This window comes from Microcaecilia unicolor, chromosome 3 (assembly GCF_901765095.1).
Source record: "Microcaecilia unicolor chromosome 3, aMicUni1.1, whole genome shotgun sequence".
Classification (NCBI taxonomy): domain Eukaryota; kingdom Metazoa; phylum Chordata; class Amphibia; order Gymnophiona; family Siphonopidae; genus Microcaecilia; species Microcaecilia unicolor.
The window spans coordinates 446,373,418-446,389,769 of record NC_044033.1 but is presented as its reverse complement, the minus strand read 5'-3'; the positions used below and the strand labels follow the sequence as shown (position 1 = coordinate 446,389,769).

Below are 16,352 nucleotides of genomic sequence, written 5' to 3'. Positions count from 1 at the left end.
GAAAAGGGAACTTGAGAAAATATAGGACTTTTTTTTTTTTTTTTTAAATAAAGAAAATAATTAAATAAACAAGGGAAAAACACGCGACTAAAAGTCAAGTTAGCAAAAAGAGAAGACTCTTTTCCCGGGCACTACAAGGACCAAAGAAAAAAATCTGCCGCACCTTGTCGCGGAAAAAAGAAAAACTGAGGTATGTGCTCGCGCAGCAGGCAGGAAGTCAGTCTGCGCATGCAAACCAGAAGGCTCTGGCAAAGTTTTTTCTTTTTGCTATTGCAAATGCCGGTCCCTGGGCCGACGCGAACCTCGACCCAGTTGTGAGAACAACTCAGCCTGCTTGTCCTCGGAGAAAAAAAAGATATCACCTTATTATTTTATTGTGCTTTATTTCTATTTATTACCTTTAAAAATATTTTGAATAATGCTTGACATAGCAGTAACTTTGCAGGAGAATTGAATTTTGAGCGCACAAGGTCAAATTTTATACTTGAAATGTCAGCATAGATTTTCCTCAAGTATGCAGATTTATGCGCGTGGATCCCCTTTCTTCAAAAACTATCCATCCAGATGGCCAATTTTGTACTCTCCCTAAACAAACATCTTTGGTAGGTTAGAAGCATGATTGAAACACATACCAAGGGCCAACATTGTACCAGTTTTAATTTTTACTTACTTGTTTCGAAGCCATATAATTTCTGGCTTGGGATTGCCTTCAGCTCTGCAAGTGAAATACACTGTATTCCCTGAAGTAACATCCACATCCTGAGGCTCTGACGTAATCCTTGGCCTCTCTACCAACATGACCAAGAAAAACAATTTTTTCAAGGTTACAAGAAAATTATTGTTTAGTTACATACCAAATCAATATGTTCTTTATGTGCTCTTTTTTCAGTCTCAGAGTTCATTCAATGACTTCATATAAAACAAACTCTGGAAACACTGAAATCTGGAAGAACCACAGAGATTTTTGATGCTCTCTAAGGGTTTCTTTTACAAAGCTGTGAAAGTGATTCCTCCACAGCAAATGAGAGGCTCACAGGAATTGAATGGGCTTCCTCTCACTTGCTACACAGAGAACTGGCAGCTCGGCTTTGTAAAAGAAGCCCTCACTGAGAAGGCCAGCACAACATAATATTTCATGGAAGAATGTCTGAAAAAAAAATATGCTGCCTTCCCACATCAAGTTCAGGTAAAATAAGAATTTAGGGCCTGATTTGACAGCAAGACAGCTATGTGAGAAGAGCAAAAAGTGCCTATTTTAAAAAGGCAACATTTGCGCCTAAGATGCCTTTATAAAAGGCTTTCAGATCCAGATCCAGCTCTATGAAAAAAATGCTGAGGCAAACACACCTGCTCCAAGGTAGATGTAAATGTGTTTGTGTACTCCACATGTATACTCACATACCTCTGTCCAAACTATGCCCATAGGAATGCCTACATGCCACGTACAAGTTTATACCATCACATAATTTTATAGATGTTCTTTTTTGCATGTAAAACAGCTTTTAGAAATGGAAAATGGTTTAAAAAATTACCCCCACTCCCCCCCTCACACATGCACAAAGGAAGAAAACTGTCATTCCACAGTTGAAATCATCTGTACTAATGATTCCACTACTCGCACACAGGTCACAAAATTTATGGCCAATTTAAAAGTCAAATGTTGGGGCACTGACCAATAAGCAAGTCTGTCCATAGGTCCAGCATTTCCCCTCTCTTCCCTACTTGACCATGCTGAGTCTAGCATCTCCCTTTCCTCTTCGAGTCCAGCAGCTCATCTCCCTTGCCCTCCCCCAGTCCTGCGAGCAGCATCTGCCAACATCTTCTCCCCTCTCCTGTACCCATGCATCTGCTGTCCCCCATATCTCTTTCGATACTTCCTGTACAAGCCTGTGCTCAAGCCATGTCCTGCTCTCTCCCTGACAAAATAAAGCATCATAGGAACTTCCGAGATACATTTCCTGCTGGGAGAGGACATTATGTGGGAGCATGCTTGAGCGTGGACCTGTATAAGAAGGTCCCACACTGGCATACAACACCTTTGAAGTGGTGGAAGAGGTATGGGGGACAGCAGCTACATGTGGAAGATGATGCTGGCTGTAGGACTTGGGGGGGGGGGGGGTTATGGGAGATACACACTGGACACTAGAGTAGGGGAAGGGGATATGCTAGTCAGGGAAGGAAATAAAGATGAGACACTGGACATCAGGGGGGGATAGGGAGGAGAGGGGAGGGGAAGGGAAGATGCAGGAGGCTCACCTATAGTATTTTGGATATTATTATCAAATGAAAAAAAAAAAGTCTTCTATGGTGTATATTTTTTCTGCTCCCACCCCCACCCCCACCCGGCTGCAGTGGATCTGGCCTTCTTTCAGTCTAACCAAGTATGTAACTACATATCTATGAAGAATTTATTAAAATATTAAAAAGGTTAGCATCTCCTTTTCACACAGCTTTGTTATCTTAACGATCTAGTGAACAGGGTGAAAAGTAATAGCTAGGTTCCCAAAACTACAGCAGCCTTATAACAATATTAGCCATGAAAACATATCAAGTAGATATTAAATGTATGACAGTAATATAAAAAAACTGTAGAGATGATGCCCAGTTATCACTACTCTGACACATTTAAAACTGGCATTTTTAAAATAGCTCTTATGTATCTCCCATTCTATTCTATTTTTTAAATTTTATTTTAACTCTCTTTCCTTTTATTGTAAACCACTTAGAAAGTTCTCTCTTTGGTGGTATATCGAATTTTTAATAAACTTGAAAGTTATAAATAGTAGGTGCAACCAATGTTATACCTTTAACATTTTACCAGGGTTACTGCTGGAACAAAAATACAAAAAAATTTAACCCTTACTTGTCTTGCCTTTCACAGCATATTAAGTAAAGTGGTGTGGAAGTCCTGTTAGTCCATTTTTAAAGGAATGAAACAGAGAAAAGAAAATAAGAAGATATCTTTTTATTGGACTAACTTAATACATCTTTTGATTAGCTTTCAAAAGTAACCCTTTCTTCAGATCAGAAATAAGCAAATGCTGACAAATATCAGAACATATAAATGAAACACAAAAGTACAAAAGCATTCCAATGACAGTCTCACAGGAAGAGGGAGGGGTAAGTTAGGTGAGAAACAGGGAAAGCTGGGTGGATGAGAGTCAGGGAGAGATAGATGGTTGATAAGAGGGTGACAAAGCAGTAGAATTTTATGGTTTATAATAGGCTAGGAAACCCAGATCTCTGTTGAATCCTGTCTGGTAGGTGTCAAAACATTTCATCATTTTGACTTCAAAGGTCCTACATTCCTGGATTATCTTAAAATTTCCTTTTAGTATTCTTATCATAAGATCACTGATGTAGTTCTGGTTTTGTGAAGTGCTGTCCCACAGAGGTGGCATCCTGGTTGGCATTGGAATGTTTAATATTGTATTTATGTAAATTGAGCCTCATCTTTAGCTTCTGGCTTGTTTCTCCAATATAGCACCCTTTTTCACACTTGCATTGAATGATATATACCGCATTTGAGCATTTGAGGATGAGTACGTAAAGGATCCCTTCATTCTGAATGTTTTTCCCATGTGAGTGATTGTAGGATCCTGTGAGATGTGTTGGCACAGTTTGCAGCTAGGCATCAGGGACTTGTGCCATTCTCTTCTTTTTGAGCTTCTATTTGGAGTTTGCTTTTCATTAATTTCTGTTTCAAATTAGGTGGCTGTCGGAAGGCCAACACTGGTGGGGCTGGGAATATCTCTTTCAGTAATTCATCCTCCTGGAGTAGTGGTTGTACATCTGTTATGAACCTTCTCGATTTTTCTAGCTCTAGATTATATGTCACTATAAGAGGAATTTTCTCTGTGGCTTTCTTTTCTTTGTACTGCAGTAGGTTTTCTCTAGGTATATTTAAGGGAAGAAACAATATTCTTGGACAATATTTTTGGGTTGTAGCCTTTTTGTTTGAAGGAATCAGTCAGGATTTTTTAGGTGTTTTTCTCTGTCTCTTGGGTCAAAGCAGATATGGTGGTATTGTGTAGCATAGCTGTGTATTTTTTTTTTGTAAGTAAAGGGTGGAAGCTGGAGTTGTGGAGATAGCTGCATCTGTTCGTAGGTTTCCTGTATATCGATGTTTGTATATAGCCACTGCTGATGGAAACTGATGTCTAGAAAATTGACTTTTTCTGGGGAGTAGTCAATTTTCAATTTGACTGTAGAATGTAATGTTTTGAAGGAACTGTAAAACTGTTTGAGTCTCTTCTCCTTCAGTCCAAATCATGAAAATGTAATCAATATACTGGTAGTATTTTAGGGGGTTTAGTCTGATATGTATTAAAAAAATGTCTCTTCCAGTTCTGCCATGAAGAGGTTTGCATATTGGGGTGCCATCCTCGTGCCCATAACAGTGCCACTGATTTGCAGATAGATATCGCTGTTAAAAAGGAAATAGTTGTAAGTTAGAATGAATTTGATTAATTTTGTAATGGTTTCTGGTGAGTATTGGTGGTCCAGGGTGGATGTTTTTAGGAATTTATCACATGCAGCTATGCCATCTGCATGGGGAATGTTGCTGTTCAGTGCTTCTACATCATATTATGACCAGGAGAGTATCCGGTGGTAGCTGCTTGATGTGTTTTTAATTTGTTCAGAATGTCTGTGGTGTCTTGTATGAAGCTGTTTGTCTTGTGCACAAATGGTTTAAGAATCCCAAGTCCAGAAATTTCCTCAGTAAGTGTGCCAGTGCCAGATATGATTGGTCTTACTGGCTTTCCAGGTTTATAGATTTTAGGTAGCCTGTAGAATGTGACCACAGAAGGATGGTTTGGAATTATTATTATTATTTTTTTTAAGATGTGGTTGTACTTGTTTTGGAAGTGTTTTGACAATGTTTTTCAGCTGTTTTATATAATCCTGTGTGGGTTCCTCAGTTAGTTTCCTGTAGTGTGTGTTGTCTGAGAGCTGTTCATTTCCAGGATTAAACCTGGACACTCAATGCTGGGCCATTTCTGGCAAATGGCATTGGATATCTGGGGATTTAACCGGTTACGCTGATATTCAGCGCTAACTGGTTAACGTTTTAACTGCCGGACATAGCCGGTTAAGTGCTAAATATTCAAACCTAACTGGCTAGCCAATAACCACGGATATTTAGCAGGAGATAACCCTTTCAGGAATTCCAGACTGCCCAATTTGACTGCCCCTATCGGTCTGGCTGCTCACGCGTCCTTTAGATTGTAAGCTCTTTGAGCAGGGATTGTCCTTCTATGTTAAATTGTACAGCGCTGCGTAACCCTAGTAGCGCTTTAGAAATGTTAAGCAGTAGTAGTAGTAGTTATCTCCTGTTGAATATCCATGGTTAGGCACCAATATGCTATTTAACCTGTCAGCGGCTGGTTAAATAGCTTTGAATATCAAGGGGATAATGTTTATAAGTCAATTGGATATGTTTTTGATAGAAAAACAACTAACCTCAAGGGTCTTGGAGACGAGGATCCTTGCCACCATGTGGTCAGATCATGCACCTATTTCAATTCAGTCCTCAAGGACCAGCTGGCCAGTCGGGTTTTCAGGATATCCACAATGAATATGCATGAGAGAGATTTGCATGCACTGACTTATTTATGCATCATTCATGTTTTCTCTGTTATCTGACTTTTCAGTTACCCGACAATGGGTCGTCCTGTTTACGTCGTATAATCGAGACTCAACTGTACCTCTAGTCAGCAAGGTAAAAAGGATTGAAAATTGTTTTCAATGTGCAATTTTTGCCCTATTATTTGAATACATTGTCCTTATTGTTGGAATTTAATGATAAAGTTCCCTACTAAACTCTGGTTATAAACACTACAGGGAAACTACTGCAAAATTTACTAACTGTGATACCAGAATACCAAAGGTTCATAAATCCTATGGTAATGTTTATGTGATTACTTCAAAGCCAAAGAACAGCAGAAGAGTCCCCCTAACAACGATCCACAACAAAGCAATGAAAACGAGAAGAAAGGGACAGGTGGTTTACTGAAGAAAGACAATAAAATGACTCGACGTAGTCTTGATTTTCAGCACCATGTGCACCTGCTTCAGGAGTCAAATAAATTATTTCAGCCACAGATGACAAAATGCAAACATGAGAGCAAAAGCCTCCAAAGATACAGCATCCAAAGTGCTGACAAACGAAGTGCCAAAGTAGAGAGGCATGTCAATAGACAGGCATAAGTGATTATTTCACATATTAGCAGAGGCAGTAAAATAACATGACATGTCCCCATCCTGAGCCTACCAACTATTAAAAGAGCTGGCGATACATTTTGAAATTCTCAGTGGTCTACTGGTAAAGATGATGGTTCCCCTTCCCCCACTCCACCTGGAGGTGAAACATTAGGACAGTTAAGGAAGAGAGGCAGGATATTTATTGGGGTGACTTTAGGTGGAATCCTGAATTGAAATTGTGTCGTATGGAAACCAGTGTTATCTTGCTTTAGAACAAGGAATAACAAATAAAGAAATAAATACAATAGGGTTCCAAGTGCTACTGGCTTTGCAAAAATTCAAACTCCTTTATTAGAGAATACCTTTGGTATTTAATAGGGCAGAAGTGATCCCCATGTCATGTTGGATTTGGTTCCCGATCGACTTGGATTTAAAATGTCTTGAGATGAGTACTCTTTCTGATAAACTTTACAATGTTTGCTAACGTTGAAAAGTTGATACTTGAAATAATATACTCATTGGATCAATGAGGAGGTGGGTGCATAAATCTTGAAGGCTCAGAATTGGTGGACTCTATTTTGTTAATGATGTGCCAACATTTTCACGTGCAAGTAATGAATCAAATTGTGCCTTGCAAAAACAGTTGATTGTCGTCACTTGGCTAACTGAATTTCATGAAGTTGATGGCAATTTTGACACCAGTGTTGGCTGATCGCTTCTGTTCCATTGCATACAGAATGTACCGCACAATTCACTTTCTGTATTGTTGCTTGAGTGCCTAGATGATACCATGGTCTCAAGGTTGAATCACACTGGTTGTGTTTGGTGGCAGAAAGACTAGCTTGGTTGTAGTCAGGTTATTGAAGTCAGTGTGTACCAGGCAAACTGTCCACACTCCTCTTCCTTTGTTTCATTTTTTTTGTAAAATCTTCAAACAGGTCTCCCATCATCCATGTGCATTTGTTTGCCTTGTAGGTCACTGGAAGGCTTTTTACATTTTTGAAACAGCAAAGATTTTCCAATTACAAACAGTGGGCACTTGTCTGTGCCAGACATGTTGCAGCAAATTGTGGCTGTGAGGTGGTCTTTAGCTCTTTTTCCACCATGGTACTTCTCTTTTTTTTTTAAAGCACAGAGCTCTGGTAACACTTTGTAAAATATGCCAGTTTCACCATGTTGAAAACATCATCTGGTCTGTAGCCCTCCATTATTTTTGGCAAACAGAAAGCTGCTCACTGCTTGCACATTCACCAGCAGCAACCTTGAAAATGATGTTCCTTAAAGAATTCAAGGAATCTATTGGAACATTTCCATTCAGGTAACCCCATCTTCTTTAGCCAGACATTAAGAAATCTCTGTAAGCATAGGACCACTTATCGGAAGTTGTGGAGCTCGGATCTGTTTAAATCACTTTAACAATGCCTCTTCAATGTACAGGCTACTCTGCATACACATACAGCTAGTGACGAATGAAAATTCTTTATTATTTTGTCCCGCTTGTTAACAAGTTTTGACACAGTGGAAATGTCAATACCAAACTTTTCTGCTATGTCTTTGTACTTACAGTTGTTATCTAGCATCTTTATAATCTCCATTGTTACGATTAAGTCCAAATCAATAGGCTTACGCTTAGCTGCCAATTTAACATGCATGTGTAGCCTGATACATTGCTGCTAATTGGAGTCTACGTGAAGCTGCGGCTGAACTAATATCGGTCATGTGATAAAAAGCACTGTGATTGGCTGTTTAGCAACACAGATTATCACTTTGTGACATTAAGCGGTAGATTTTGAATCACCAAGAGGGGCATTTTCGAAAGGGACGTCCACATTTCGACTTGGACGTCCTCGCAAAATGTCCCGATCCAGGGGCGGGGAAACCCATATTTTCGAAACAAGATGGACGTCCATCTTTCATTTTGATAATATGGTCAGGGACATCCAAATCCTGAAATTTGGTCCTCCTTAGAGATGGTCGTCCCTAGACATGAACGTTTCTGATTTTCAGTGATTTTCGAAACCAAGGACGTTCATCTCAGAAATGACAAAATGCAAGCCATTTGGTTGTGAGAAGAGCCAGCATTTCTACTGCACTGGTCCACCTGACATGCCAGGACACCAACCGGGCACCCTAGGGGGCGCTGCAGTGCACTTCATAAATTGCTCCCAGGTACATAGCTCCCTTACTTTGGGTGATGAGTCCCCCAACCCCCCCCCCCAAAACCCACTACCCCCAACTGTACACCACTACCATAGCACTTAAGGGAGAAGGGGGGCACCTAGATGTGGGTACAGTGGGTTTCTGGTGGGTTTTGCAGGTAACGCTGTCTCCTCCACAAACGTAACAGGTGTGGGGGGGATAGGCCTGGGTCCGCCTGCCTGAAGTGCACTGCGCCCACTAAAACTGCTCCAGGTACCTGCATACTGCTGTCATGGACCCGAGTATGACATCTGAGGCTGGCATAGAGGCTGTCAATCAATATTTTGAAAGATAGTTTTTGAGGGTGGGAGGGGGTTAGTGACCACTGGGGGACAAATGGGAGGTCATCCCCAATTCTCTCCAGTGGTCATCTGGTCATTTCAGGCACCTTTTTGTGCCTTGGTCGTAAGAAAAACACGACCAGGTAAAGTCGTCCAAGTTTTCGTCAGAGACGTCCTTGTTTCTTTCGATTATGGGTCAAGGACGTCCAAGAGTTAGGCATACCCAAGTCCTGCCTTCATTACGCCTCCGAAACACTCCCTTGAACTTTGGCCGCCCCTGCGACGGAAAGCAGTTGGGGACGTCCAAAATTGGGTTTCGATTGTACTGATTTGGACGATCCTGGGAGGACGTCTATCTTCCGATTTATGTCAAAAGATGGGTGTCCTTCTCTTTCGAAAATGAGCCCACAAGTCATTAAACTTGTGATGTTAGCCAACATGTGACATTATGCAAAGTGACAATAGGCAGAGTAAGTCCTTGTTAGTTACAATGGGCGCTGACCAGGGACAAAAAATGTTGTGATATGATGTGGGGTGTGATATTAACCACTGTGACATTAAACGGGTTTGACTGTAGTGTTAAGTCATGAAGAGGAAGAAGAGAACTGAAAACTCATACAATAAAATCTGAGTAGGTAAATGCCTACAGGTTGAGACATTGATATAATGGCCCCCTGGGAGGATCATATAGGACATTTCAATTCTAACTGACCAAAAAACTCAACACAAGACAAATGAACACAGTGGCATTAACCTGTGTTGTACACTGCACTGCTCTGAAAATCCAAAACTGAATAAATCCCCAATGATGACGTATTTTCCATGTATTCTGAACTTTTGCTACAGGCTTGAAAATGTATCCACATGTTAAATGGCTTACATATTAAGAAATACACAGAAACTACATGACATCATCTGGTGAGTTAGCTTAGCTTTGACAAAAATTTGAGCTACTGTGTTCTGACTTTTCAGGGCAGTATAGTGGCTTGGTACTGAAATAGAGAAATAACAGGTCATCAAGTACCGACAAATGCAATCAGAAACTAAGAAAATGTGTCAGAAAGAGAGAAATAGCCCCAATTGGGTTCCACTAGCTTCATCAAAAAGAATGTCTCAGCACACCTTGATAAGTTACCTATATGTACTATATTCTATGAACCACAGAAGGAAGCTTTCTTTGGCACAATGCAAGCTTCCTTCTGTGGTTCATAGAATATAAGTATTAGGGCAAGCAACAGTAGTAAACTTGAGAGATTTTGATCATACCTATAAGAACCTGGTTTAAAAGTGAAATCCATTTGCTAGTATGGTAGGCAAAATGAAACTTTTTTTTTTTTAACACTTCCCACCTGAGAAGAACTGGGAAGATAAGAACAGCATCAGAAGAAGAAGAGATCAGGAGCTATTGTACCAGTGCTGGAAGAGAATAGGAATTGCAGTGGCAGCGAGACATTCCATTCAATAAATACTTCCAACAATAATGGTGGACGAATGCTCACAGTGAGAATAAAGGAGAAAACAGAGCTGTATGTGGTGGCGGCAACAGATCCAAGAGCTGAAGAGGTTGTGAATACAATGGGAGCAAGTGAAGCTGAAAGCCTGCTGTGGAGGAGTAGCCTAGTGGTTAGTGCAGTGGACTTTGATCCTGGGGAACTGAGTTTGATTCCCATTGCAGCTCCTTGTGACTCTGGACAAGTCACTTAACCCTCCATTGCCCCTGGTACAAAATAAGTACCTGAATATATGTAAACCGCTTTGAAAGTAGTTGCAAAAACCTCAGAAAGGCGGTATATCAAGTCCCATTTCCCCTTCCCCTTTCTCTCCAGCATTATGTGGAACATAAAATGTTTAGGACAGATTTCTGCTGTAATGTTAATAGGTTTTTGCTTTCTTTTCACTAGAATTTGGCTTCATATTTGTTGTTTAAACATACTGAGCTTTTAGTCTATGTCTGTCTTATCGTCTTTGATAATATTGTAACTTGGTTTTATTTTTGTAATTCACCAGGAGCAAGCTCATTCAGAATAGCGAGCTACAAGTACTGTGAAATAGAAAGTCATTAGATACCAAATTTATGGCAGGGTCAGATGAGAAAGTATGGCCAGTTATGTTGCAGATTAGTCAATGGAACCAAGGTTTTAATGGTTTGAATAGACCAAGATAAGAAGCATGGATTTGAAGCCCTAAGCTTTTTTCATTTTATATATTTTTAACTTTAATTGGGAGGAGTGGCCTAGTGGTTAGGGTGGTGGACTTTGGTCCTGGGAAACTGAGGAACTGAGTTCAATTCCCGGCACAGGCAGCTCCTTCTGACTCTGGGCAAGTCACTTAACCCTCCACTGCCTGCCGCATTGAGCCTGCCATGAGTGGGAAAAAGCGCGGGGTACAAATATAATAATAAAAAAATAAAATAAAAAAAAATTATGCAATGAAGGTGTGAAGCCTCTAACATAATAGAAGGGATGTCTTCATCCAGTTTGGAAGACAGCAAGTTTTAGAGTACCACAGTATAAAATTAGTTATGATTATGTTAATTTGAAATCATGAACTTTTGCTAAATTTGGAGTTTTGAAGCCAGAATCTTGGACACCGGGACATAAATCTTTGCTGAGTGCTATAATTTGTAAAATGCATGTGCTAGAAAGAATAGTACAATGTCTTTAGATAATGCATGTCACTGTGCACAAGGAGAGGAATGTACTGCAAGGATGATTAAGCAATTTTCAAAGCTATGTTAAAGCCATGAACACTAAAATGAAAACAGTACAACAGTATATCATGAAAAATTCGTACTTTCATACCGCATTTTAACTATGGCAATTAAGTAAATAACTCACCACAGTGAAGTTCTTCTGGTGTAATTGTAGACACCGATCTTCCCTGAAGTCTCCGTGGATATTCACAAGTTGCTGCTGCTTGGGCGTTACCAGATTCAGCATATGTCTTCAACAGATCTGCCAGCCATAGGATTTCACAGTCACAGTGAAGGGCATTTGAATCTAAACGCCTGTGAGAGTCAAGATCATCAACAGCTGATGTCCGTGAATCACTTATGCCTCCTCAGGAAATTTTCAGTGTAGTATATTCCTCTGTCATGTCAGTAAAGCTACAATTTAGGACTTTTTAAAACTCACATTTTCTTGTAAAAAGGTTATTTTGATCTCTCATGGTAAACTTTATAAATTTGGCAAAGGCATGAAGGAGGTAGTCCTATATAGAGGGTGTTGGCATTTAAGGCCCTTTTAGAACTTGGCAGTACCCATACCACTGCTTTGCCGAATGCGAATCCAGCAGTACTGTGTCTGCCCCAAATGCTCGCCATTTCCGGTGCGTCAGGCTTTAAAAAAAATGTTTTGCACCAGGGTAGTGAGGGAGTCCTTACAGCCTCCTAAATAGTTGGTGGTAAAGGCTCCCCGGAAAATGGACGCGTGGCAAGTGTTTCACCGCAGGGCCCCTTTTACTGCCACTTGGTAAAAGGGGCTCTTAGGTTCCAAGAAAACACAAAAATGACCAGAATACTAGCATGTACATACATAAATGCCAAAATTACAGCTATGCTGTATTCTATAACTGGTGCTTAAATGTGATAGCGCATAGTTTGCAGGTTAGCGTACACTCGGGTGAAGTCTGGGTGAAGACACAAAATTCTATGCTTACTTATATAATCTGTGTCTGTTTTAGCCATCTAGACTCAAGCATTCATACCAGCTATGTAACTGGAAATCACACCTAAATTATACACATGCGTATTTGACCTATTAAGCTAGTAGTATTCAATAAAGGAAAGTAGGTGCCTACTTTCTCTTACTGACTAAGCTCCCAATAGGGACCTAAAAATAAGCACCCCTTTATATAACTGATCTCCACGTGCTAGAGACATAACCCTGGTTTCCAGCAGCAGCTAAGGGGTTGATTCTAAGGCACAAGTTTACAAACTCTCTGACAAAGCTCCTGAAATGCTCTGTCTATTGGACCTGTTGAAGGAGAGCAGCAGTGTTCCCTTCTCCTCTGCCACTGAGCTCAGACTCATGGTCTGAATATGCAGGCAGGGGCAAGCCTTGTGGGGGATGCAGAGGAATGTGGGGCTATATGCAGAGTCTCACTGCAGGACCTCATTTGCATAAGTCTGTAGGGAAGATTAAAAAAAAGGGCCATGTGTGAAAAACACAGTTGCTCAGTGGTTGGGCTGGTCCTACATGCAGGCTACTGTAGTGCTGTGTGGTTCAAAGCAACAGCAATCTGATTCACCTCCTTTACAGCCAACTGGATTGGCACAAAAAAGCAAAAGGAAACAAAAGGGCTATTGGGGGGCACTCAGACAGATGAGGGAGGGAGTTAGGAACTGAATGATCAAGTTAAAAAGATGGAGTTGTTCAACCAGGATCCTGATTTCCACAGTTCCTTAGTGAGGTCTAAACTTTGCGCTTGCAAGGGGGTGGGGCAGTGGTGTAGCTAGTACTGACTGGGACCCTTATAAAACTGTTGCTCCTAAGGTATTGGAGACCGGGGAGAGGGTGGAGGAGAAGAAAGATGCACATTTCCCAAAACTGGCATATTAATAAATTCAGAAAAATATACTTTTTTTTCCTACTTTTGATGTTTGAGCATTGCTTTGGTACTAGTGTCATTCTTCTGTTTTTCTGATTTTTCTTAATGTTCTCCAGGGTCTCCTTTTGGCATCTCTTCTCTATGCCCACCATCTATCTATCTTGTGTGCCTCTATCCATCCTATCCAGTGACTCCCCCTTGTTTCCCTGTCCCTATGCTCCCTCCAGTGCTAGCATCTCTTTTGTGTCCCTTCCTATGTCCAGCTTCTCTCCTTTCTCTTCCCTTTCTCCTGCACCCATCCTCTGCGGTCTGACACCTGTCTCTCACCCTTCCTTCGTTGGTTCAGCATCTCTCACCTACTACTTTCCTTTGAAGGGGTGAATAAACATGTGGACAAAGGCAAGCAAGTTGATATTGTGTATCTGGATTTTCAAAAACCATTTGAAAAAGTACCTCATACGAAAGACTCCAGTTAAAAGATAAAAAATAGAGAGTAAGATTAAACGGTCAGTATTCTCAATGGAGAAGGGTATATACTGGGGTTCCCCAGGGGTCTGTGTTGGAACCACTGCTTTTTAACATATTTATAAATGATCTACAGATGGGAGTAACTAGTGAGGTAATTAAATTTGCTGATGACACAAAATTATTCAAAGTTGTTAAATAGAAAGAGGATCGTGAAAAATTGCAAAAGGACCTTATGAGATTGGGAAACTGGGCATCCAAATGGCAGATGATGCTTAATGTCAGCAAGCGCATTGTGATGCATGTGGGAAAGAGGAGCCAAACTACAGCTATGTAATGCAAGGTTCCACATTAGGAGTCACCGCCCAGGAAAAGGATCTAGGTGTCATCACTGATGATACAATGAAACCCTCCGCTCAGTGTGCTAAGAAAGCAAATAGAATGCTAGGTATTATTAGTAAAACAAAAATGAGAATGTTATGAAGTCTTTGTATCGCTCCATGGTGCAACTGCAACTCAAATATTGTATGCAATTCTGTTCACCGCATCTCAAAAAAGATATAGTGGTATTAGAAAAAGTACAGAGAAGGGAAATGAAAACGATAAAGGGGATGGGATGACTTTCCTATGAGGAAAGGCTAAAGCAGCTAGGGCTCTTCAGCTTGGAAAAGAGATGGCTGAGGGGAGATATGATAAGAGGTCTATAAAATACTGAGTGGAGTGGAATGGGTAAATGTGTATCGCTTGTTTACTCTTCCCAAAAATACTAGGGCTAGGGGGCACACAATGAAGCTACTAAGCAGTACATTTAAAACAAATATATTGAAAAGACGAATCTGACCACAGTGGTCCATGCCATGATAACATCAAGACTACACTACGGTAACGCCCTGTACACTGACCAAACCAAAAAGAGATTGTATCAGCTCCAACTAATTCAAATGCTGCAGCATGACTGACAGAAGGCTGAAAGTGGCATGACGACATCACACCCTTACTGCAAAAGATACACTGCCTACCAGTACCTTACAGGGCTAAATTTAAAACTCAATGTTTGATTTTCAAGTTACTCAGACAAATGGGCCAGAGTATTTAAAAAATAACTTAGCTCTTTACACACCTTTAAGACCTCTAAGGTTCTCTCAAGGATCATCACTATCTGTACCTTTGTCAAAAGAAATTGTACAATGTGATACACACCAGAAACCTTCTCAGGAATAGCCCCCACACTCTGGAATTTACTCCCAGAGGGCTACTTATAACTCGATACTACCTCTACTTCAGGAAGCAGGTGAAAGCCTGGTTCTTCTCCCAAGCCTTTATAGGGTGACTGACTATATACTCATTTTGCATCTGGACTAGCTTGCTGCACACACTGTAACTTAAGATTAATTCCTTATCTCTTGCTTAACTATTCAACTAACTTGCTTTGAGTTTAGCTAACCAACTGACTCTGTACCACACATCTTGTTCCCATGATATATCTGCTCTTGGTCTTCAGTTATACGGTGAGCCATACTGTAGAAAATCTCTAGCATCATATCTACGTTGTTGAATATTCTAATGCATGCTTATTAGGTGTATCATTAGTATTATGCTAACATTGTATTATATCTTTGGTATCTGAATTCCAGTACTGTTAAATGTGTATATGTTTGATACTGTTTCACAGTAGTTCTATTATTAGGTTTCAATTTACTGTTTTCAAGTTTACCTCTTATTGTATTTACATTTATTCTTGCTTATTTTACTATTGTTATGCTGTTAACAAAATTGTAAGTTTTATGTTAAATGGTACCTGCTGTATACTGCCTTGGGTGAATCTCTTCAAAAAGGCAGTTAATAAATCCCAATAAATAAATAAATAAAATTGGAGAAAATATTTCTTCACTCAACTTGATTGCCAGGAAATGTGGTAAAAGCAGTTAGCTTAGCAGGGTTTTTTTTTTTAAAAATTGGATAATTTCCATGAAGAATTGTCCATAAGCCATTATTAAGATGGACTTGGGGAAAATTCACTGCTTATTTCTAAGATAAGCAGCATAAATCTGTTTTACTGTTCTGTGATCTTGCTAGGTATGTGTGACCTGGATAGGCTACTGTTGGAAACAGGATACTGGACTTGATGGACCTTTCGTCTGTCCCAGTATGGCAACGCTTATGCTCTTATGTCCATATTGACACGAGTTCCAAGCGATTTATTGACCACTGAAACTCCTGTTCCTTCCAGATGCTCTGTGTCAGATGGAACTTGTAATGAGCTCCCTAACCTGACTTGCTGGCATCTGTTGTCACTACCTCGCATTGTCTTATTGGAAAGAGAGCTCTGATGGTCAAATTCCTGGGTGACAAGCACCACTACATACTCCATCTGGCAACCAGTGTCCAAGGAAGATGAAGGTCGTACTTCTGTAACACCGGAGAGCAGCGGCTGAGAAGAGATTCCTGTAACAGTCGCAAATAATCCCTTTCCCATGGCACCACTTCCATTGCCACCATCACTGAGCCCAGAACCTGGGCCTGCCTTGACCAAGGAGAAGACGAATCTGTTGAACCAGTTTTGACCTCCTGCCCTCCATGAGGAAGATCCTCTCCCATGCTGTGCCAAATAGAATGCCCAGATACTCCACTGTCTACAATGGAGTTAGTCTGCTC

The 16,352-nt window shown here is 40.5% G+C and overlaps 1 protein-coding gene across 2 annotated transcripts in view; it reads right to left on the bottom strand.

Moving 5' to 3' along the window:
- Positions 1 to 16,352, bottom strand: part of PXDN (peroxidasin) — a 276,386-nt gene that overhangs the window by 125,212 nt on the left and 134,822 nt on the right. For both annotated transcript variants that reach the window (XM_030198925.1, XM_030198924.1), the window contains 2 exons: positions 11,522 to 11,691; positions 671 to 788 (listed from right to left, as the gene is read on the bottom strand). In XM_030198925.1, the coding sequence (XP_030054785.1) occupies positions 671 to 788; positions 11,522 to 11,691 (288 nt within the window). The remainder of the gene's footprint in view (positions 1 to 670; positions 789 to 11,521; positions 11,692 to 16,352) is intronic.